This window comes from Mesoplodon mirus, assembly GCF_964341445.2.
Source record: "Mesoplodon mirus genome assembly, chromosome: 4".
Classification (NCBI taxonomy): Eukaryota; Metazoa; Chordata; class Mammalia; order Artiodactyla; family Ziphiidae; genus Mesoplodon; species Mesoplodon mirus.
The window spans coordinates 29,763,926-29,789,183 of record NC_138979.1 but is presented as its reverse complement, the minus strand read 5'-3'; the positions used below and the strand labels follow the sequence as shown (position 1 = coordinate 29,789,183).

General features: G+C 43.2%; 1 protein-coding gene across 4 annotated transcripts in view; it reads right to left on the bottom strand.

Moving 5' to 3' along the window:
• Positions 1-25,258, bottom strand: part of DIP2C (disco interacting protein 2 homolog C) — a 359,412-nt gene that overhangs the window by 98,596 nt on the left and 235,558 nt on the right. For all 4 annotated transcript variants that reach the window (XM_082617846.1, XM_082617847.1, XM_082617848.1 and 1 more), the window contains 7 exons: positions 24,617-24,814; positions 17,407-17,498; positions 10,724-10,834; positions 4,803-4,926; positions 4,388-4,497; positions 4,163-4,265; positions 2,328-2,392 (listed from right to left, as the gene is read on the bottom strand). In XM_082617846.1, the coding sequence (XP_082473972.1) occupies positions 2,328-2,392; positions 4,163-4,265; positions 4,388-4,497; positions 4,803-4,926; positions 10,724-10,834; positions 17,407-17,498; positions 24,617-24,814 (803 nt within the window). The remainder of the gene's footprint in view (positions 1-2,327; positions 2,393-4,162; positions 4,266-4,387; positions 4,498-4,802; positions 4,927-10,723; positions 10,835-17,406; positions 17,499-24,616; positions 24,815-25,258) is intronic.

Here is a 25,258-nt window from a genome sequence, read left to right as displayed (position 1 = left end):
TATATGGAATCTAAAAAAAAAAAAAAAGGTTCTGAAGAACCTAGGGGCAGGACAGGAATAAAGATGCAGACATAGAGAATGGACTTGAGGACACGGGGAGGGGGAAGGGTGAGCTGGGATGAAGTGAGAGAGTGGCATGGACATATACACACTACCAAATGTAAAATAGCCAGCTAGTAGGAAGCAGCCGCATAGCACAGGGAGATCAGCTTGGTGCTTTGTGTCCACCCAGAGGGGTGGGATAGGGAGGGTGGGAGGGAGATGCAAGAGGGAGGAGATATGGGGATGTATATATATGTATAGCTGACTCACTCTGTTACACAGCAGAAACTAACACACCATTGTAAAGCAATTATACTCCAATAAAGATATAAAAAAAATCTAAGTCTAAATCCTTTTCTTATAAAAACTTAAGTTGAACGATCATTTTTTTATTGGCCTTTCAGTCTTGAAGCTTAATTCTCTCTGGTGTATTCTACTCATTTTTATTCACAAAGTTAATTTCCTTTATTAAATGTTACACTGAAATCCAAGGAGCAGTGGAAAGTTGTCTTAACGCCCTCAATCTTCCATCTAGCCTGGCTCATGTAGACCAGGACCTGTAAAAGGTTTCTTTCTTTAAAATGGATGACAAAAACTAACTTTTTAAGTAAATGGTCAGTCCTCACACATTGCAGCTAGGACTCATACACCTGAGTGGCTGCACGCACAGACCTGGCAGGAAGGGACCACAACATGGGGAGCACTGGACAAGATCCCCCCGGTTGGCTCGGCCCCCGCTGTGGGTGGAGATGGAGAGAGAGGGCACGGACACTCGGCAGAGCACTGGTCTAGCTCAGAAGCTCTGCAGGAAGATGACCACGTGCACCCTCCCCCACAAGGGTGAGCCTGCTCACCGCTAGCATTCACCTCCCTCACCTCGCGCTTGCTCCCCATTCCATACTGGGGGTGGGAGCATCTTTCACCATAAAGAAGATAAGATGCCTTGGAAGAGTGTGTGCTGCCTAGCCAGAGACCTGTCTCACTCTAGAAGGTGGCAGCCAGAGACAGACTTGGAAACCACCAATTCCGGAGGCAGTAATCCAGAGCATCAATAAGCAGGTGGTGACCACGTCAACAAGATCTATCACAGAGCTCTTGAAAGCAAGACTGTCACGAGAGAACTCTGATGGCAACGGTCATCAAGCAAGTAGAAGGGCCAGGCACTCACTGAACATTAAGCCACATGGTTCTCACACGGTCAACATTCCCATTGGACAGATAGGAAAACCGAGGTGCAGAGTGACTCAGGCAACAGACGATTCTTGGGCACAGGAGCAGGTGACGTGCCCAGAGTCACAAGCTACAGAAGGAAGGACCAACGTCCAACCTGGGTTCTCTGAGGCTGTGCTCTTCCCATGACACCAGCAGGCCACGGGGAATGCATGTGTGGGGCTGTGTTTCTGTCTCACCGACTAATGTCCGGACGGTAACAGAAGGAAGCTGGCTGGGCCGGAGCCCCAAACCTTTGTCTATATGATGTCTGCATAAATTCTGGTTTATCAAGAAACAACAAATCCCTCTTTTTATAGTTATGTTCCTATCACTCATGTAAAACTACTAGAGTTTTTTGCTTCTAAAAAGATATAAAGTTTCAGCATAAGAAACTTAAAAAGAAAAACGGGTGAGTGGAAATCATCACATATGAAACAGACATAGGGAGATTCGAAGCAGTGATGTTACACATATTTCTTAAGTGCTGAGCATATCTTAATAATAAGGTTATCCCTCTATTAAAAGTGCCTACGGCTTTGAATGGTCATCACTTCTCAAGTGGCACTAACAAAAATGAGACATACATTCTCTGCAACTCGTGTTGAATTTTTGGCCAAGGGGAAATCTCAAAGTACTTCTCCCCCTGCAGCATAATTCCCGAAACGTTCATTAAACAATGATTCACAGAAAGATAAAAAGAATTTTGTAGCCAAATCAGATGTATGGACAAAGTGACCCAAATGCAAGACATCAACGTTTCTGCACAATCTGAAATGCCAACCGTGGGAAGAAAGATCCTGAACTTCCCTGAGCCTAAAAAGGCTGCTCTCTCTCACAGCTGCAGCCTCAGAGCGTGGGCCCACGATGCAGGCAAGCAGCTACTGACCCACTGGTTTGCTGAGCTCCTGGAAGTTACATTAACTTAAGACTTCTAAAAATGGTAACTTTTCTTTATAATGTGGGAGGAAGGGGCTTACCCAAGCCGCTGTGTACATAGATCATCATTCTAATCCCAACACTGAGCACATTCAAAGTTAAACAGGACACTGCAGAGCAAGGGGCGTCTCACTTACTGTTAGGATTCCGTGCCAAAGCCCAACGTCTTTCTTGAAATCCAACACATTCACAATTGTTTCAGCTATAAAATAAAGAGTCAAAGATTTTAATGAAAGACGGTCACAGACCAAAGGACAAAAAAAATCCAATATCACATCAGTGGGAAGTAATGGGTCTTAGAAAAACATAATTTCACTGTCTTTACAGAAATGCTGCAGCCTCCAATCAGACCCATTTAAAATGCTGGCCTGCCTGGGAAGTGTTTCTAGATGAGTATTCGGACACACAACTTAACAGCAAGAGCTCTTCACAGCATCACTTAAAACACCTTATTCTTTCTCCTTTTATATATTGGGTTGGCCAAAAAGTTCGTTTGGGTTTTAATGAACTATTTGGCCAACCCAATATTTGTTTTCCCTCTCCCTGCCTTTTTCTTTCTTAAAAGATTCTTTTCATTTCCATCACATGTTCTCCCAAGAGAGGGAAATGCTGTGTACTTGCAGGAGGAGGCAATTTCCAGCAAACCTGCCACTAGAATGCTCACCAACACTTCAGTACCGAGTGCCTCACCCCCTTTCAAAAAGGGACATTCAAAATACACAGCTTGTTTTCTATCTTATGCAAGATTTTAAAAGTGGAGAATCAGGAAGCAAGTATGTATCTACCTTCCCCAATCCCTGCAAGAGTGATGGCCCTGGACCTTTAGGAAATTAGGGTAAGGAATACGGGTCACGAGGTTGTGAGAAAAACTAGAACTAAAACTGAAAACAGTGACAAACAGGGTGGTGATCATTAGAGGCAATGTGTCTCCACGTGTGAAAATGTCTGGGAAACTTGTCCAGGGACCAAACATCAGTGGAACATCTCCACGAGACAAGTGAACTGTTCTTAAAAAGGGAGACTGCCAGAAGGATGGGGAGAGAGAGAAAGCAAATGAGAACAGCAAAAAGAGAAAACTGTCTCATCCATGGCTCGTGACAGACGCTTGGCTACTGGGAAGAGACTCTAGTGTGACGGGTGCCTGCGACATGGCCAGTGCGGGGACCTGATGGCAGACACTCCAGCGGAGGGAGCTGTGGGTATATGGGGTCTGATCCTTCCTACCATGAGCCCGTCAGCGCTGTCAACATGGTTACCTCCAGTGACCCTAACTCTGTGCCTCCAGGATGACCCCAAACAGGGCAAAGAAAGCACATCATGGAAACCAACTCTTTGACTGTGAAACGCAGCCCCCGAATCCAAGTCAGTTGCGGGAAGTGGGGTACACTGTAGCATGGGCACTTTTTTAAAGCTCCCAAAGAGGTTCCACTGTGCAGCCAGGAATGAATACACGTCAATGGTGTCAACTATCTGTTATGGCCTAGACTGTTTTCTCTCAAATTCCTATGTTGAAGCCCTAACACCAAGTATAAATGTGCCTGGAGATGGAGCTCTAAGGAGATAATTAAAGTTAGATGAAGTCATAGGGTGGGGCCTGATCCAATAGGAACGGTGTCCTTATAAGAAGAGGAAGACACACCAGAGCTCCCTCTGCACACAAAGGAGAGGCCGTATGAAGACACAGCCAGAAGGTGTGTCTGCAGGCCTGGAAGGGGGTCTCCCAGGAACCAACCCTCTGGCACCGGATTTCAGACTTCAGCCTCCAGACTGTGAGACGTCAACATCTGTTGTTTAAGCCCCAGTCTGTGGTGTCTGTTTTGGCTGCCAGAGCAGACTAAGACGCCAACTAAACAATCCAACACACAGACCTTTGGTGGAGCCGCACGACTCTCCAAGTGACTAGTGGGAACAACACTCATCTCACAGGGCTGGGGTCTGGGGTCAGGGTCCCCCAGGAATGGTTTGCCCATACCTTCTGTATAGCCACACGCCTGTGTGAGGGCCTGACAGTGGGTCAGAAGCGCGATCCTCGTCACGGTCACCCCAAGCACGCTCCCATCCTTGCACGTCTTGTACTGCAATGAGAAGGTGCCGAGGGTAGAGCTCTGGGCCCACATCCACCTCTGACCCTGAGCTGTGTAAGGGTTGCAGTGCGTGTCACTCAGTTCCCCAACCTCATCCAGACCCAGCAACTCACCTCGATATACGCAGTGTCATTATTTGCGTCCTTAATGTGCGGGAACCAATCTCGAGGAGGTTTAGAGAGATGTTTTGACTCTGTGACAAACCATAATAGCTTTGGCCAACCTTGGAAATAAAGGACAAATTCCTTTCAGGCAAACAAATTCCTTTTAGGCAAACATCCCCCAGAAGACAGGTGTGACACCATCTTCCCGTTGGTGGCACGCTTCACAACAGCACAAGCCAGACCAAATCTCTGGTGTTTCCATCAAGTCTAAGGCCATGGCTAAGGTGCTGTAAGCCTCCTGCAGTTACAGCACATCACGTGCAGGCTGAGAGCATGTGGGGTGCTATCTGAAACCTCGTGTGTGGACGGTGTGTTGGCACAGATGTCTCGGAGCACATCCTCCCCGCCCGGCACTGAGGCTCACCTTTGAACTGTGGGATCTCCCCCGTCGGGCTCTTCGGCAGCCCTTTGTGGCAAGCGTCGCTCGTCAAGGCTACAGTCACTCCACAGCTTCCAAGCAAGAACCCGATCTGCTGGCTTCCTGCGTCCTGGGAGACGGCAGCAACGAGAGAAGGGTCATGAGCAGAGGTGATGGCCACTCTCCTAACAAAACATGGTCTCGCCCTCGGGCCCTGGGATGGCACCAACCTCCCTGAGCAGAGGTTCAACCAGAGTGCCAGGGCACGGGCTGGTGTCTGCACAGCTGGGGTCAAATCTCACGCTGCCACTTGCCAGCTGCCTGACCTTAAACAGGGCACTAGCTTGGCCTCAGTCCCGTCATCTGCGCCGTGTCCTTGGCTGGCTGTAAGGGATGCACACGGGGAGCACAGAGTGTGCTGCGCTCAGGGGGTCTCGTTCTGTTCCCCTCTGGTTGTACAAGACCATGACCTCGGGACACAGAGGGGGTCTAAGAACACAGCTCTGCACTCAGGACACTAACCCCAGGCGGTCTTTGATCACATCCGGCGTGGTGGACTGGACACCCACGCCAACCACAGAGTAAGGGCGTGTGCGTGGAGGGGCGCCGCCCCACAGACTGACTGCCAGGACTTGGGAGCAGATGCTACGGGAGGGGCAGCCCCGGGCGCCACCACCCTGAGTGTCCAGCCACCCCGCCAGTCAGTTCAATTCGCTTTCCTTACTCCCACCAGCTATGATTCAGAAAATAAAGCCGTGAAGCAGCCGGCATTCCTAGAAGGGAAACGTCAGGACTGTGGTGAGGCTGTCACCTCCTTCCTTCCCACGTGAGACAACATTCTCACCCCAGTAAAATCGGCGACATCGACATCTCAAAACTACGTCTTCCAAGTGCCTAGTTCCTACTCCTCACTGCAGATTTAAAAGACGCGTCTCTTTACACAGCATCACGCACAGCCAGCCTCCCAACGCCCTTGCAGCCCCGACAAGCGGGAGGAGGCCTGGTGCTCCGTGGATGGGGACCTTCCCATTTCGGGGACCCTGTGGGACTGTTCCTTCAAGCAGTGCTTTTTCAAGGAGAATTATAATCAGTCACTTCAACGTGAATTTGGGTATCACATGGCCAAAAGCTGTGACCGGGTAAAGGGGTGGGGAGATAGGTTCTGAAGCCGGGTTTAGGAGCAGAAGGGCGTTTCTTTATGAGCGTGAACTTGCTGGGACCGCCTACAGACAGGCTCAGAACGGCTCAGGAGAGGGAGCACCAGGGCCAACTGCAAGACCTGTCAGGGTTCACGGTGGAGGTCCGCTGTCCCCTGGGCCCTGTCTTCCTAGCATCTGCTCCTAAAGACGCTAAAATACAGAGGAAGGGTTGACAGTAACCGTAAACAGAATCCGTAGTTACCATGAAATTCAGCTTCCATGCCTGCTCCTCCCCCATCTTCTTGGTCTGGAAATTCCTACTCAGGGGTCCAGCCAAAAGCCAGCTTCGCAGAAACAGCCCCACTCAAGCACCCCATTGGTCTGAGATGAGACCCCTCCACCTGCTCTCAGAGCACTCTGTCTCTTTCATGCACTGGGATCCCTGAAATTAAGCCTAGCTTGATCCCAGAGCCTCTGGCAGAGCCCACAGAGCCATCCGTGGTCTCCATGGGCCATCTCTCCTGGACCTGGGGACAGGGCCCTGAGCCCCGATGCTTGGGAGCCCCCCGACACCCCACACCACTGTCCAGAAAGGCTCCACAGGAAGCTACTGAGGAGGCACGTGAACCACTGCCCTGCCGGCCAGAGCACTCAGGCCCTGACACCGCCTCCCGTGTTTCCTGAGTGCTTTTCCCTGGAATGGCTGTTTCTGGCCTGCAGCTGGGCTCAGGGGCCCTTCCTCTGTAGAGTTGAGCTGTCCAGGACCACAGAATGTCACAAATGACTCTCTTTTGCTGTGCAAGAAAAGTTGACCCACACCTGAATTCAAACCTTTCCCTCACTTTCAATCTTTCTCCAACATAGAGAGCTGACGAAGCATGTCCCTTCCCCGGCAGTCTCTCCACGCCCACGGTCTCTGACAAGTCACTTCTCAAGCAGTAAACATGCACTCGACCATCCCCACCCCGTCCCGTCTCGGTCTCCAGGTCAGAAAGCATCAGCCATACCTATGAGAAGGACTCTCTCTCCGGTAAATGTGAGGTGAGTTCACGGAAAGCGTCTCTCATGAACTCGCTCTGGATTTGTGGACCTGCAACTACTAGCTGGTGCTTTTCCAATTCTGATGCTTGCCTGCCCAAACCACTGGCTTCTCAGCTGCCTCAGGAGGTGAGACAACAACGCAAAGACAAAACCGAGTGAGGGGCTCTCGATGCATTACTCTGCAGAGTCAACACAGGACAGGCTGCAGACCCATTATTTAAAGATTATTATGGTCATACAACCAAGGGATCCAAGAAACCTGACCCAAGAAATTTTCCTTATCAATACTAAGAGAAACATGTCATTAATGTATTGTTTTTTTGCCAATTAATTTTTAACTTTTTATTTATACTGGAAATTTCCAAGCAGACACATAGATACAAAGAAAAGGAGAAAGAAATCCTATGTTCCTGTCATCCAGCACCAACGATTATCAACGCTGGCAAATCTGGTCTCATCTCTTACCTCAAACACATGCACACATGCAGATTTATTATTTTAAAACAAATCCCAGACGCGGGGCATAACCTTCTACCCACAAACACTTCCGTTGGGTGGGTGTCACCCTCGGGCTGCCCCATTTCCCTCCCTCCCCACCCCAACTCCCTGTGATTTCTTCCAGCAAAATGCACTCCCAAGGGAAGGATCACGTGATGGTTCACGTGAGATTGTAAGTATGTGACAAGATGTCAATGTTTTTCCTTCCAGAGATGTTTCATTTTAACAGGACATTTTAACCTTGGTTAAAGCAAACAAGTGGGGCGTGTGCTAGATTCTAAGGAAAGAACAGTTTGCATCAGGACAGTGAGCCCCTCTGAGCCCAGAGGCAAGTGCTGATGGGCCAGGCCCTGCTTGGCTGGACTCCTGTGGCCTCTGGGGCCCACTTGGTCTCTGGCCCTACGGCACTTAGAATATGCACAATTCCACCCTCGCTACAGCCTTGCTACTTCCCACGCTGGCAGAAGGGAAATGTGGCTCAGTGGTCTCCGCCAGCCCACAGGCCCACTTTGCTGGCATCTGGCCTTCACAGACCAGCTCAGCCACCTCAAGAGGGCGAGGAGGACAGCCACTGTCTAGATCTGCCCATCGTGGCACAGACTTCTGGAGGCTCCTCTCTTGCCCCTGCCCACTCCATGGCCAAACCATCAGAGGGACACCCATTTCTCCCACTATGAACTCTTCCAAGTGAAAAATGAGCCTTCTCCCCTCACCCCAAGAACTAGAACAGAGAATAAATAAATGCACATGGGACTAAATCGTTCAGTGAGGCTAATCAACATTGATGATTCTGAAAATTTAGTTCTCATTAGGCCAAGACTAGCGTGCACAGGACTTGTTTAAGACAAGACTAGCGTGCACAGGACTGGTGGATAGAGGATTCACAAACTTCATCACCTACAACCCTGTGCACATCTTATCCTGTGCTGAATGGCAACCGAGCCAGTGGATTCTTTTATTTTAAAATAAGTAAAGTTGGGCTTCCCTGGTGGCGCAGTGGTTTGAGAGTCTGCCTGCCGATGCAGGGGACACGGGTTCGTGCCCTGGTCCGGGAAGATCCCACATGCCGCGGAGCGGCTGGGCCCGTGAGCCATGGCCGCTGAGCCTGCGCGTCCGGAGCCTGTGCTCCACAACGGGAGAGGCCACAACAGTGAGAGGCCCGCGTACCGCAAAAAAAAAAAAAAAAAGTAAAGTTTTCTAAGAATGAACGTTACATTCTGAAATCACAGACTGAGGCCCAATGCACAGCTTCTGGTTTAACAATAACCTGTGAGTCATCTGCTGGTTCTGTTCCCCTCAGAAATGTTCTGAGGGAGAGAGGGCCAAGAAGAAACTTCAGCTTTTTCTTCTGAGAGAGGGTTCCTGGTCCTGAGGTACATGGTGACAATATGAAGGTCTGAATGGGCCTGAGAGGTGAGTGAGACAGAGCCACCTGGCAGGTCACAGCCTGCAACGCCTGAGATGGCTGGCAGACACGTGTCAGGAGACCCAGAGGAGTTGCAGGTGAGACACCCTGGCCCCGCTCGACAATGCCTGGTCAGGAAGTGGCAGAGACAGGTGCCTCTTCATTCAAATGATTTTCCTCTGCAAACCAGACCTGGTCTGGAAGACACCAGGCTACAGATGTAGAGTAGACAAATCTAAATTCTGTATGTGATGAGTAAACAATAACTGCTACTCATAACAACAATAACAAATGTGCTGGAGTCTGCTTAGTGCAGTGCTGACAGAGAATCAGTCTCTTCACCCATTAGCCTATGAATTTCTCCAAATTAGCATCCTGATGCCATTGACTAGAAAATCCAGAGGGTTTTCTTTTCTATTTCCAGAGGACCTCAACCCACTGAATTAGATATCAATTAAAGAGGAGCATCACACATCCCCTGAGAGGCTTTCCAGGTTAGTCACAGCACCAAAGAATCACATAGGAGAACGTGGCTACCTGCTCAGTAAATCCCCAAACCCTTCTGCATTTCTCGTCAATTGTGAAGGTCATAGGGCTCGGGAAGATGAGGAAGCACTTTATGGGGTGTGCACTGTACACCAGGAAAGCTAGAGGCAAACCCTCGCAGAAATCAGGGTTCTCCTCAGGCCACTGGAGGGGGCTCTGATGTCAGTGGCTGCAGGGCTCACCCCCCTTCCAGGGCCACCTGCCACCCTGCCTGACACTTGCAGGTGCCTAGGAGGCCCAGGAGGGAACTTGCAGATTTTGTACCCAGGAAAACAGAAACAGCAAGCATTCCCCAACCTTTTTCTAAAGGATCCCCACGTTCTCTCCTCCGACCCAAGGAGCAGAGTTTCAGAGGTACCCACACACCGTGAACAGACCTTGAGGCATTTCCCCATTTTCATAATGAGTAGTCACAAAGAGAGCTTGAAGATTCTCTGGAAACTCTGAGCTTGGGCACATGAAAACCTTGGCATTTTGGAGCTGGAAGAGTCACCCCACACAGTCTGCTCATGATGATGTGCTAAGTGACAGCCCGGTGAATCCAGGGTGGAGCCCAAGGGCACGACACATAACACAACCAGTGGCAGGGGGCCTACCCCACAGCCGTCGGCCCCGTCTCCTTCGACGGCATCAGAGCACCTCTCAGGGGACCATCAGGGTGAACCCCAGCACAGTCTCCTCCCTCTGCCTTCCCTTCCAAAGTTACCACAGGTCTGTGGTGCAAGAAGCCAATCATTTACGTGGACAAAGACACACACACTGCTGTGTAGGGTTCCGACACTGGACTACACTACAACTGTAACAGCAAGATTAGTTATTTATTCTAATCATAGAATAAGATCCAACAAATCGTAGGTGAACCTGGAACTTGTTCATGTCCAAACACCTGCACAAATGCAACAACTGCCACCCCTGAAATAAAAATAAGTGAAAAATCTATCATTTACCCAGGTTTCTAGTGCAGTGACACTGAGGAACGAGATACTGGAACACCTGCTTTGCTGGCGTATCACCCTGCTCAACGCACAGAAGGCGCCACCTCAGGGCAGCAGCTCAATCCGGCCGCGGAGTGGAGCTGCAGCGTCAATGCTGCTCCCTTGCCTGGGACAGCCAACGACAACCTGCGCAGAGCCTCAGAGACAAGGCAAACGGCCCTGCGCTTCCTGATCCACATCCTGCTGAGATGAAAGCTCTTGAAGATGGCTGTCTGCACATTCTGACCCCATGACAGAACCTTCCAGGGCAGCAGAACCGACCTTCCCAGCCAACAGGCTTGAACAGAAAGATACGTTATTTACCTTTCTTGTGAGGGGCACCTCGATGGGCACAGGCACAACTTCAGCCAGCAGGCAGCCATAGAAAGCCACCATGGAGGCAGCAGGGTCATTGTTGGGGAACACCAGTGCCACCTGGACCAACACAGAGAGAGAGGGATTAACCACTAACACGATGCCACTGGAAAAAATTTAGATGCCCTGCTTGAAAAATGCATATTAGTAAGATGCATTTTAGTAAGTTATCAGATGCTTTTCCTTGATCTCACATGGAAGGCAAACAGATTATCCGGGTCATCTCTGACACCGCACCAGAATGCAACTACCCTTGCTGTTTACACGTTATCTCCCCCATCGGCACATATTTTTACACAGGTGAAACCACAGTGCATATACTATTTGTCTCTTGCTATTCTCACTGGGCTCTGAAGTGCGTCCTTGTACGTCCACACAGTCTTCACCATCGTAACTGAACGCTGTGCACTTCCTCCCTAAGGTGCTGGGCTCACAGCTGACTCTACTCTGATCCCAGCTCAGATTTAGCTCCCCAAGCCTTTACTTACCTGAAAATTGAGAATACTAGTGTCCTAGCGTTGTAGTAAAGATCAAATGAGAAAATGTATGCAAGAGCTCACACCGTGCCTGACACACAGCAGGCAGCCGTGAACCACAACTGCCCACCAGGCCCCGGCCCCGAGAGCCGGTGCTCGGTCAGCCCGCACCTGCGGCATCTGGCTTTCTGCCCTCCCGGGGAAGGTTTCCGTGAACACCTGGCCACACATCTCCAGCTGCCCATCGCCTCTCCAGTTCAGCCTCTGAAGAACCAGGAGTAAAATAATCATGGAGTTCTAAAAGGTAAATTTAAATTACTATCCTAATAACCCAATAATGGATAGTATGATTTTTCAAATGTTTTCTGATAGTCCTGAAGGGAATCTTAATGAAGAACAATTTTCCATCAGATGGCTTATAATTATTCATCCTTGTATGAACTGTTTCATTTCCTTTGCCTATTTATGTGCTAGTGTTTTGACATTTCCCATAAAATCTTTAAATATATTTCATAGTATTAACTCTTATATTTGACGCAGACTTCTCAATATAATATTGTTTTATTTTTATTAGTGTATTTAATGTTGCATGTAAACTTGTCAAGTTTTTCCTTTATGTTGTCAGCTTCATCCCATTTACATCCACCTGGCGCTCAGGTTAGCATCTGCCGTGGAGCTAACGCAATGTCGATCCGCTTGCTCTCCTGTTGCCCGATGCTCCTTCTGGAGTGGCCCTTCCTACTCTAGCTCTAGAAGCTGTCTTCAGGATACAACAGGCAGTCCTATTTCTGGATCCCCACTGAGCTCTGCAGGACTCTGCTTCCACTTTAACACAAGCTTCTCCCATGTCTTGCTCCAGCATCGGCACTGCTCTTCTTTGTTGATAATTAAGCACATAAATCCCATGATTTAGCAGATGTATATGATTTTTGTATTACCTCATTCAGGAATTTAACACATTTTTTTCTTTAAAAATGCCCTAACTAGAAGTTATTAACTTTGTCACGAACAGTTGGATAAGACATCCTAATTACCTCAATATGTAAGTAAGCAGGTTGGCATAAAGGACTCAGATGACAGCTGAGGATGGAGCAGGCTGCATCTTAAATTTGGCTCTGTTAGCAACACAGGATAGTTGATGGAAATAAAATTAAGTTTGGAATTATGTGAAGATTGCCTTTCTATATGGCATTCCTGTAGTTTACTAAAATCAGCCAAACAAGAGACAAATGAAACCGTTAAGGCCAATAAAAGCCATTCTGCACTACTGAAGAATTTTAAGAAACCCTGTGAAATAACTTTTGATTGGATATTAATCCTTATTTTGTCCCAAAAGCACCCAGACAGATGCCAGGCTACTATCAGTAGGACTTCAAAGGAGGAATAAAATGATTTATTTACATGTCTCTGCATATGAACCATAAACAATTATTTAAAAAATGATCTGAGGTTTGCACTGGCCTCAGGTGTTCTGCCTTCAACTGGTGGGCTGAGAGCTGACAGCATCTGTTTTTAGTTCTGGATCTGGCAAAGCAACAACATTCAATCAAATGTTTGCAAAGCTTCCAAGGCACCACTGCTGCAAGACTGCTGTCCTTGAACCAAAACAGAGGATGTTAAGAAAATGCAGATGTTGAAGTTCCACCCAAAACTAATGGCTGCATCCACTCAGAGAGGACTAGTTAAATTCGGACTTGTTAGTCCTCCTAGGACTAACCTATTCCACACGCAGCAGTCTTCAAGAGCATAGAACCGAGAGAAAGAAGGTACTGCTTCCAGAGCCAGACTGTGGATCAACATATTTCCAAGAGGAGCTTCTGGTCTGGCTCCTACCCCAGCTCTGTTCCAGGGAAGGGCAACTTGATCCAGGATTTAAAATTCCCACTGCTCGATCACTAAAGTTCATGCTGATAATGCCATATTATACAACCTTGCAGAGTTGGGTTAAAACAGGATGAAATGTTATATTAATGTAAAGTGAATAAAAGCAGAATATAAAATTGTGCATTATATGCTCTCAAAAGTATAAAAGTAACAAATAGAAAATGGTCAAATAGCTAAAGGCTCATTTAGAATCAAAACTGAATTTTTAAAATATTTGTTTTAAGGAAGGGAAGACTGTATTTGTATCATTCTCACCAAACTTTCCTTTTATATCTCAATCAGTCACAAGTCCTGTTTTTTGGTGACAGCACAGTGATTCCAGTGCAATACTGTACAAATATACAGATGCTTCATTTTCATAAACCCACACGGTTTCTTTTCATTCAATTCCCTATGTGTTCTCTGATATTTCATCGCACTTAACTATGCACAGAGCGTCAACAGCTCCTCCGCTGGTCTTCCTGTAACAGCCTTGCTGTCCCAGTGCCCGGCTTCTTCTGTCCACATACCACACATCCCCCCTCAGCTCCCTTCCACACTCTGTCCTACAACCTGACCAAAAGCCACGGGCTTGCTTTTTCTCAAGAAGTCTTCTCAGATTCCAGAAGCTCCCAAAATGAGAATATTCTCCGTCCTTCCCAAAGAGTTCAGCTGTATCTCTCACCACCTATTTTGGGGACCTGTATCATTTTCCAATTTACAGATAGCCAATTATCAATGTCTTTATTTATTTATTTTTTAACTCTGCAAGCTCCCTGAAGGCAGGCTTCACATATGATGTACCTTTGTTTGTTCCACAGCTCCCACTGCAATATCCTGAAAACCTATTCAGCTTAGGCACATAAATGCCTTTTCAAAGCCCAAGCAGGACTCCCCAAAGTGCATTAATAGGGTCACCCACATGAAAAGTGTCTATAATTCTTATGCTAAGGACAGAATGTTCATTATCCTCTGAAAATTATATTTAATTAAAAATGATTTCCGGGCTTCCCTGGTGGCGCAGTGGTTGAGAGTCCGCCTGCCGATGCAGGGGACACGGGTTCGTGCCCCGGTCCGGGAGGATCCCACATGCCGTGGAGCGGCTGGGCCCGTGAGCCATGGCCGCTGGGCCTGCGCATCCGGAGCCTGTGCTCCACAACGGGAGAGGCCACAACAGTGAGAGGCCCACGTACCGCAAAAAAAAAAAAAAAAAAAAAAAAAAAAAAGATTTCCAAAGAGGTAAAGAATCCTGTTTATGGTGACAGAACGTTATTATCAATTGAATACTACAATCGCATATGCTTATGTAATAAGTATTTATACGCACATGCCAGGTGCCAGCCATATGAAAACTTTTTAAAGGAATAATTTAGAAAAGTAGTCCCACCTCATACAATTCAAACCACCCACTGCTAAAGAAAATCTTTTTACATATTTTGTTCTATCAAAACTTGACCCCACATTCCTACTGACTTCTTAGCAGAACAGAGATGGTTTATTTTATAACTGCTATTGTAAAGGAACTTCAAGAGTCTGAAGGCCAAAGACTTTTTTTTAAAAAAACTACTAAGACTATTAACCAAATTATAGATAAGGGAGATATATTACAACTGACTTTTTTTATCGTGATAAAATAAATATAACAAAGTTTACCATCTTGACCATTTTCAACTATCTAATTCAGTGGCATTGAGTACATTTACACTGTTGTAAAACCATCATCAACCATCCATTTCCAGAACATTTTCATTTTCCTAAATTGTAACTCTGTCCCTATTAAACAATAACTCCCCATTTCCCGCTTCCCACAGCCCCTGGTAACCATCATTCTTCTGTCTCTAGGAATTTAAGTACTCTAAGTACCTCATATAAATGGAACCATACAATATTTATCCCTTGTGACTGGCTTATTATACTGAGCATAATGTCCTCAAGGTACATCCATGTTGTAGAATGTGTCAGAATTTCCTTCCTTTTTAAGGCTGAACAGTACTACACCGTACGAATATACCACCTTCTGTTTATTCATTCACCCGATCATGGATGCTTGAGTTGCTTCCTCCTTTTGGTTTTCACGAATAGTGCTGCTATGAACATTGGTGTAGATATATCTGTTCAAGTCCTTGCTTTCAATTCTTTTGAAATTGAAGTGGAATTATCAGATCAGATGTTTAATTTTTTAAGGAACCACCACAGTACTGTTTTCCACAGTGGCTACACCACTGTATATTCCTACCAGCAATGCACAAGGGTTCCAATTTCTTCACATTCTTGCCATCACCTACTATTTTCTGTTTTTGATAGCAGCCATCCTAATGATTGTGAAGTGGTAGCTCATGTGGTTTTGACGTATATTTCCCTAATGATTAGTGATTCATGGGCTTATTTGACTATTTGTAAATCTTCCCTGGAAAAAGGTCTATTCAAGTCCTTTGCCTGTTCTGTAAACTTTTTTTTTTGGTTGTTGTTGTTGAGTTGTAGAACTTCTTTATATATTCTGGATACTGATCTTTTATCAGATATATGATTTGTAAACATTTTCTCCCATTCTATATGTTTCTTTTTCACTTTCAAAAGTGTCCTTTGGTACACAGAAGTTTTAAATTTTATACATTTATTTTATTTATTTATTTTTGGCTGCGTTGGGTCTTCGTTGCTGTGCATGCGCTTTAGTTGCAGAAAGCGGGGGCTACTATGTTGTGGTGCGTGAGCTTCTCATTGCAGTGGCTTCTCTTGTTGCAGAGCACGGGCTCTAGGCTCACGGGCTTCAGTAGTTGTGGCACACAGGCTCAGTAGTTGTGGCACACGGGCTTAGTTGCTCTGTGGCATGTGAGATCTTCCCAGACCAGGGCTTGAACCCATGGTCCCCTGCACTGGCAGGCAGATTCTTAACCACTGCACCACCAGGGAAGCCCAGAATTTTTAAATTTTGATGAAGTGCAACTTATCAATTTTTTTGTTCCCTGTGCTTTTGGTGCCATATCCAAGAAATCACTGCCAAATCCAATGTCATGAAACATTTCCCCTATGTTTTATTCTAAGAGTTTAGGTCTTTAATCCATTTTGAGTTAATTTTTTAATATATGGTATAAAGGTTCAATTTTGGGTTTTTGCTTATGCATATCCAATTTTCCAAGCACCATTTGTTGAGTAGACTATCCTTTCCCCCATTTAATGTCTTAGCATCCTTCTTGAAAGCCCCTTGACCCTACATGTAAGGATTTATTTCTGGGTTTTCTATTCTATTCCTTTGGTCTATATCTGTCTTTGTGTTAATACCACACAGCTTTGATTGCCGTAGCTTTACAGTAAGTTTTATAATGAGGAAGTGTGAGACCTATAATTGACTTTTAAAAGCTAAAGGTCAAACTTTTTCATTAAACTGGAAAGAATCATAGCCTACCACAGAATCCTGGGGCTGCAGCAATCTTATTAAAAATTCCCCATAATGGGTCCATGTTTTTATAATATCTCTTAAGTAAATCACAGCTTGTATTCTTGTTGGTTTATGGTGCTCTAAAATGATATTTTTATAAAATTAATTTGGAGTCCTTTGGGTGCAGGTGGGTAACCCAGTCTTGGGGCATTCTGAGGTACATAGCAACATATGGAAAAAAATCACTCCATTTAAGGCAATAAAAATAGGTTCTACTCTCAGCCCCACATCTTAATTGGGGTGTAAAGCTTGGGCAAGATTATTTACTGCTCTGGGTGTAACATTAAAAAGGAAATACTAATATCTGTTCTCAGTAACTTAGCAGATTGCAGTAAGAATAAAATTGTGCTTTTCAATGAAAGACAGTAGCCTATATCAAGAAATTTAACACCAGGAAAGGAACATACCAGCAGTTTGCTGCCAGGATTTCCGATATCACTGACATAAAAAAGTTCTAAACACAATTGTCCTGCCTACTCAGGAAGACAGTGCAAGTACATTCCAAACTAGGAGACCACATATGTCAGGGGTTAGGAACACAGGTTTTGTGGTTGGACAGAAATGGATATGAGCACTGGCTATACCACTTTCTAGCTATGTGCCTTCAGCTGATACGATTCTTACCCTCTCAAGTCCTAATATCCTCATGGATAAAACGTGAGAACTACTATAGTTAAACTCGCTGAGTTACTGTGAAGATTAATCCTGCTGAATAACTGCTTCTGGTTCACAGTAAATGTTAAGAAAGCCTGATTTAGTAGTATGGAGGCACTGAACTATGCAACTTTAAAAAAGTGGGTGTCTTCTCCACCTCAGACAACGTGTCTTGCAGATGTGATAATTTAAATTGCACTTACCCTATCTCCAGGTCGCACCATAGGTTCTTGTTTTGTACCTAATTTATGCAGAATGTTGTAAGCAACCTTCATACTTCTTGTCCACAGTTTGCCTATCAATACAAATTATAAAAACACAATTAATTGTACACATGCATTTTCTGTTGCGTATATGTGTGCACATTAACCTATATAGAGAATATTACTTTTTTACTTTAAGCCTTTCAAGTTATTCCGAGTCCCTGGAATCAAGATGCAAAACAAAAGCCAGCAAATCTGGCTTACAAAATCTGAGAAGCCTGAACACTGGAATAAGGTATTAAATACAAATACATCTAGGATGCTAAGAACCTAGAGCAAAGCCATAGAGAACTTAATTACCATCACAGAAGTGGGGAGGATTTCTAGGGAGTAAAATAGGGCAGGGACCACGGCATTAGTAAGTTAATGCTAATTTATGTTGTGCAAAATGACACCTATTTTCTCTATTAATGAGTCCTGTCTTGTGTGATTGCAATGAATGTAAAGGGCACTTAAGACAGGCTTTGGAGGGCCTGATCCCTCTCCTTCCCCACATCCTAAGTTTCTCAACTTCAACTTTTCCTAACTTTTAGGATTTTGGAATCCTAATCCCTGAATTTAGATAAAGATTATGGTAAAATTTTTGAATTATTTTAAAGTTTTGAACTCTAGAAAAAACCACCACAAAGCAGGATTATAAAGATCAAAAAAAACATGAGAAAAATAACCAGTTTTGAAGAACTTGCAGATTCAAATCCCTGCCTTCATCCCAGTGCCAGATATTTCCTCAGCATACCCAGGTGATAGCAAACAGTCTGAGTACAAACCAAAATGACTTGAAAATCTAACATGAATTCTTGGACACATAAAGGCCTTTTACAACTTTAGCTTCTATAAGCTTTCAGAAGCAGTCAAGGTGTTAGAAATTATATTAATGCAATAATAGTATAATAAAGATAACAACAATTTGAACTATTTCCTATAAATGCAATCACTGTTCTAATCTTTTTCCTATTTTAAATGTAAAAGCTAAATTAATATACACTTTAATTATGAAATTAAATTATGAAATGAAAAAAATCTGAATTGATTTCACATTGGATTTTGCAGCAACCCAAAATAGGGTTCTTACTGTTTTCCTATCAATGGATTTATCAATTTGTCTCTTCCTTAGTGATTAGGGGGACAAGGAGGATTTTTCCATTATCTCTGATTCCTATAATTCCTAGGACATTCCTCGCTCATAGTACGTGCTCAACAAATGTTTCTTTGTTTTATTAACATCATAATAAAGCAAGCTATAAAAAACAAAATCGCAGTATACATTTTAGCCTACTTCTTGATCACTGAGAGTAGCTACTAGGTGTGATGTTTTATTCATGTCCCTCCTCCATCTTCCTTAACTCCACCTCCTCAAGACTGGCTACATTACAATTATTTGATGATTATATTTTTGCCCTAAATAGTCACTAGCCATTAGAAATAATGCAGGGAGTTATTTTTTTCCTAAAGAAATCACAAATATTTTGTGCCTTCAGATTTAATGTGAACAATGTTAGGAAAGTATTATAGTTGAATAAACAATTACAATCAACTTGTTGTAAGTGAAAAAAAACCAATGCATTGTAAACAAACAAATCAATTACAATCACACAATTAGCACCATTATATTTTGTTAAAGTTTCAACTTCATTCTCAGTTTGGAATATTAAAGTTGAGATCATCATAAATTCATACAAAAGCCAATTTACAACAGAGAGTTTGAAAAAGGAAACAACACACTTTTGGCAAGTTCTAGAAATATTTTTCAAATAGAAAAAAATAAAGAGTAAATTGATGATTTAAATTAAAGAAGACAGGGCTTCCCTGGTGGCGCAGTGGTTGAGAGTCCACCTGCCGATGCAGGGGACACGGGTTCCTGCCCCGGTCCGGGAAGATCCCACATGCCGCAGAGCGGCTGGGCCCGTGAGCCATGGCCACTGAGCCTGCGCATCCGGAGCCTGTGCTCCGCAACGGGAGAGGCCACAACAGTGAGAGGCCCGCATACCGCAAAAGAAAAAAAAAAATTAATTAATTAAAGAAGATAAAACAGTTCTTGACTGATTTAGAAAGGAGAAAGAAAAAGAATTTCCAACTAAGAATACTCTCCCGGGCAAAGTTATCATTCAGAATTGAAGGACAGGGCTTCCCTGGTGGTGCAGTGGTTGAGAGTCTGCCTGCTGATGCAGGGACACAGGTTCGTGCCCCGGTCCGGGAAGATCCCACATGCCGCGGAGCGGCTGGGCCCGTGAGCCATGGCTGCTGAGCCTGCGCATCCGGAGCCTGTGCTCCGCAACGGGAGAGGCCACAACGGTGAGAGGCCTGCATACCGCCAAAAAAAAAAGAATTGAAGGACAGATAAAGTTTTCCAGACAAGTAAAAAGTTAAAGGAGTTCATCACCACTAAAGCAGCCTTACAAAAAAAGTGTTAAAGGAACTTATTTAAGCTGAAAAGAAAGGGCACTAATTTGTAACAAGAAAATATGTCTCACTGGTAAAGGTAAATATTTAGTAAAGGTAGTACATTATACACTTATAAACCTAGTATTAGGTTGAAAGAAAAAAGTAGTAAAAATAACTACAACAGTTAGTTCAGGAATACACAAGATAAAAAGATGTAAAATGTGACATCAAAAACATAAAACAGGGGAAGACTAAAAATGTAGGGCTTGAGAATGTACTCAAACTTAAGTTTTTAATCAACTTAAAACAGACTATTATAAATATGTTATATGTAAGCCTCATGGTAACCATCAAGCAAAAACCTATAGTAGATACACAAAAAATAATGTGAAAGGAATCTAAGCACATCACTAAAGAAAGTCATCAAACCACAAAGGAAGAGAGTAAGAGAAGACTAAAGGAACAGAGGAACTACAAAAGAGCCAGAAAGCAATTAACAAAATGGCAATAAGGTCATACCTATCAATAACTACTTTAAATGTAAACAGACTAAATTCTCCAGTCAAAAGACACAGCAGGTGAATGAATTAAAAAAAAACCCCAACAGGGCTTCCCTGGTGGCGCAGTGGTTGAGAGTATGCCTGCCAATGCGGGGGACACAAGTTCGTGCCCCGGTCCAGGAGGATCCCACATGCCGTGGAGTGGCTGGGCCTGTGAGCCATGGTCGCTGAGCCTGCGCGTCTGGAGCCTGTGCTCCGCAATAGGAGAGGCCACAACAGTGAGAGGCCCGCGTACCGCAAAAAAAAAAAAAAAAAAAAAAAACCAACAACACAAGACTCATCTACATACTTCTACAATAGACCCACTTCAAGTATAAAGACACACACAGGGCTTCCCTGGTGGAGCAGTGGTTGAGAGTCTGCCTGCCGATGCAGGAGACACGGGTTCGAGCCCTGGTCCAGGAAGATCCCACATGCCGCGGAGTAACTAAGCCCGTGCGCCACAACTACTGAGGCTGCGCGTCTGGAGCCTACGCTCCTCAACAAGAGGGGCCGCGATAGTGACAGGCCCGTGCACCATGATGAAGAGTGGCCCCCACTCACCACAACTAGAGAAAGCCCTCACACAGAAATGAAGACCCATTACAGCAATAAATAAATAAAAATAAATAAAACAAAACAAACAAAAAAAAAGACACACACAAAATGAAAGTGAACAGATAGAAAAAGATATTCCATGTAAATGGAAACCAAAAGAAAGCTGGGGTAGCTATACTTATAACAGATAACATCAACTTTAAAACAAAGACTGTAACAAGACAAAGGACATCACGTAATGATAAAGGGTAAATCCAACAAGCAAATATAACATTTGGATATATTTATGCACCCAGTATAGAAGCACCTAAATATATTAAGCAAACATTAACAGACATAAAGAGGGAAACAACAGCAATATAACATGAGTAGAGGATTTTAATACCCGATTTACATCAATGAACAGACCAGCCAGACAGAAAATCAATAAGGAAACATCAGCCTTAAATTACACATTACACCAGATAGATATATAAAGAACACTCTATCGAAAAGCAGCAGAATACACATTCTTCTCAAGCTCATATGGAACATTCTCCAGGATAGATCATATCTTAGGCCACAAAATGAGTCTTAAATTTAAGAAAATAAATCATATTGAGCATCTTTTCTGACCACAATGTTATTAAACCAGAAATCAATTACGAGAACTGATAAATTTACATGTATGTGGAGATTAAAAAACATGCTATCCAACAACCAACAGAACAAAGAAATCAAAAGAGAAAGTAAAAAACACCTTGAGACAAATGAAAATGAAAATATAACATGCTAAAACATGGGATACAGCAAAAGCAATTCTAAGAGGGAAATTCACAGAACGTCTATCTCGAGAAACAAGAAAAATCTCAACCTAACTTTACATCTCAAGTAACTAGAAAAAGAAGAACAAATGAGGCCCAAAGTTAGTAGAAGGAAGAACATGACAAAGATCAGAGCGGAAATAAATGAAATAGATTAAAAAGACAATAGAAAAGATCAATGAAATCAAGAGCTGGTTCTTTAAAAAGATAAACAAAATTAACAAACCTCTGGCTAGACTCACCCAGGGAAAAAAGAGGACTCATAAATAAAATCAGAAATGAGAGACATTACAATTGGTATTAAAGAAATACAAATGATCATAAGAGATTACTATGAACAATTACATACCAACAAACTGGACAACCTTGAAGAAATAAATTCCTAGAAGCATACAACCTTCCAAGACTGAATGATGAAAAAACAGAAAATCTAAACAGACCGTTTACTAGTAAGGAGATTGAATCAGTAACCAAAACCCTCTCCACAAACAAAAGTCCAGGACTAAATAGCTTCACTGGTGTATTCTACCAAACATTCAAAGAAGAATTAATACCAATCCTTCTCAAGTTCTTCCAAAAAACAAAAGATGAGAAAACACTTCCAAACTCATTTTACAAGGCCTGCATTACCCTGTTATCAAAACAAGACAAGGACACCATGAGAAAAGAAAATTACAGGCCTGAAGAACACAGATGCACCTATCTTCAACAAAACATTAGCAAACCAAATTTAATAATATGTTAAAATGCTCATACACCATGATCAAGTGGGATTTATTCCAGAGATGCAAGGATGGTTCAACATCCGAAAATCAATGAATGTGACACAGCACATTAATAACATAATGAAGGATAAAAATCATATGATCATCTCAGCAGATGCAGAAAAAACATTTGACAAAATTCAACATCCATTTATGATAAAAATTCTCAACAAACTAAAAGTCATATGTTTACAAGCTCAGAGCTAACAGCATACTCAACAGTAAAAAGCTGGAAGCTTTTCCTCTAAGATTCAGGAACAAGACACTTTTGCCATGCTTATTCAACACAGCATTGTAAGTCCTAGTCAGAATAATAAGGCAAGAAAAAGAAATAAAAAGCATCCAAACTGGAAAGGAAGAAGAAAAACTGTCACTACTTGCAGATAACATGACATTATATATAGACAAACTTAAAGACTATACAGAAAAACAGAGTAATAAATGAATTCAGTAAAGTAGCAGATACAAAATCAATACACAGAAAACTGTTCTGTCTATACACTAATAATAATCTATCAGAAAGAGAAATCAAGAAAACAATCCCATTTACAACTGCATCAAAAGGAATAAAATACCTAGGAATGAATTTAATCAAGGAGGTAAAAGACCTGTATGTTAAAAATTATGACTTTAATGAAAGAAATTAAAGATGACACAAATAAATAGAAAGATATTCTCTGCTCGTGGATCAGAAGAATTAATATTGTTAAAATGTCTGTACTACCCAAAGCAATCTATAGATTCAATCCAATCCTTATCAAAATTACAATGGCATTTTTCACAGAAATAGAACAAACAATTCTAAAATTTGTATGAAACCATGAAGGACCCCAAATAGCCAAAGCCATCTTGAGAAAGAAAAACAAAGCTAGAGACATCATACTCCCTGACATTACAAAATTACCAGTAATGAAAAACTGTATGATACTGGCACAAAAACAGACACATAGATCAATGAAACAGAATAGCCCCAAAATAAACCCACACATGTATGTCAACTAATTTATGACAAAGGAGCCAAGAAAGGGGAACGGACAGTCTTTCAATAAATGATGCTTGGAAAACAGTACACAATCAGCTCCATGGCTGAATCTGGCAAGAGATGAAGGTCAGACAGGAAAGTCCTCTGTCTTTTTGACTGACTAAAATCTATTTCCAAGAGTATTAACTTTTAAAAAATGAATCTTATGCCTCATGATGGGTGAAATACCCTCTATCCACTCAGAATTTCCCAACAAAGCCAGAAAAAAAAAATGAGACTATGAAAACATATGCTCCTAAATCCCATTTCCTTCCATGAGATGCACAGGATAATGACTGAGGCACAGTGGATGCCTCACGGGCCCCACACCCACTAAAAGGCTGGGCTATAATACTTAACACCTGGCTCTTGACCTCCATTGTTAATGGAGAAAACACTTTCTTTCCTACCTGCAATTAGAAGAGCATTATCATCATAAAAACTAAACTGAAAGTTAAAAAAAGGTAATCTAACCTCACACATGCAGACATAATATAAGCCATTTTGGTGTTTTTGTTATGAAGCTTGTTTCTTTGCAAAACTGTAACAGAGAGTGTGAAAATGACCTGAAAATTTGCTTTCTCTGTCTCTAATCCGTGGAGCAAAGAGAAAGGAACTCTCTGGTACAGTTAACTATTTCCAAGTTTATGGACTGCATTAATGGTACTGAATAAAGAATTAAAGAAAAGTTTGTTTCTCTTGCTTTCTGAAAAAGCACTTTGGAAACAGATTCTGTTCCTTCTGAGTGACGCATGTCAAAGAGTTCTGATATACATTCTTTAACTACCAATCCTTCTTGAAAGCATTAATTTAATTAACATACATTCCAAGAGGTAAAATCTAACATCTTAGAGTTATAGTCACTAATTTTTTATATCACTTTCTGGTTTTTACTCAAAAACATTTAACAAATAGTAACTTTTCATATTCAAACCAAATAATTTCCCTATAATATTCCTTTCAGGTTCCATTTATTTCTATATTAGAAACATAAGGCAACACAAATACGAATCGGCCACCCTGAAAGTGACAGTTGTGTGCAGGCACAAGCAAACAAAAGGTGGATAAGCCTCACAGGATTACCGTAAGTGAGGATGTACAGAGGTTTCCCATTCGTGTCCATCGTGGTCAAGCACGGGGCCTTTGGTGAGATGGTCCCCCATCGCTGTAACGCTGCTTCTAAAGATGGGGGCCAATTTGTAACCACACCCAGCTGTTCCCCACGCATCGCCAACATTTGGGCTCCCTCTGGCTTTGGCTGGTTTGGATCTGGTTGTTGAACTAAATACATTTGAACACAAAAGGTTTTCAAGAAAAACACATCCATATTAGCACAATCACTTTTTTATTCCTTTTAAGGAAGCTAGAAGACTTACACTTGAGTTAGAAATTTATTAGAGGACAGGAAACATGCACAGGTGTTTTTCTAGAATTAGAGCTATGACTGACACATGAGCCTCATGGATGTAACAAAAGCACTTAATTCTTACAATTTCCAAGGCAAAGTCAGGGTGTGGAACTTAGGGAGACCTGAATGCATTTATAAACTGACAAGTAAAACTATGCATTTTAACATGCCTAGAGTCTAGGATTGCAATAGCCATGTTTAAAACATCGGTTATCGACATACACTAGTAATAATTGACTCCAAAGAGCTCAAATCTTGCTGAATTATATTTTTCCCTTAAATACTGAGATGTAAATCTGAATTTGCTACAGCTACTA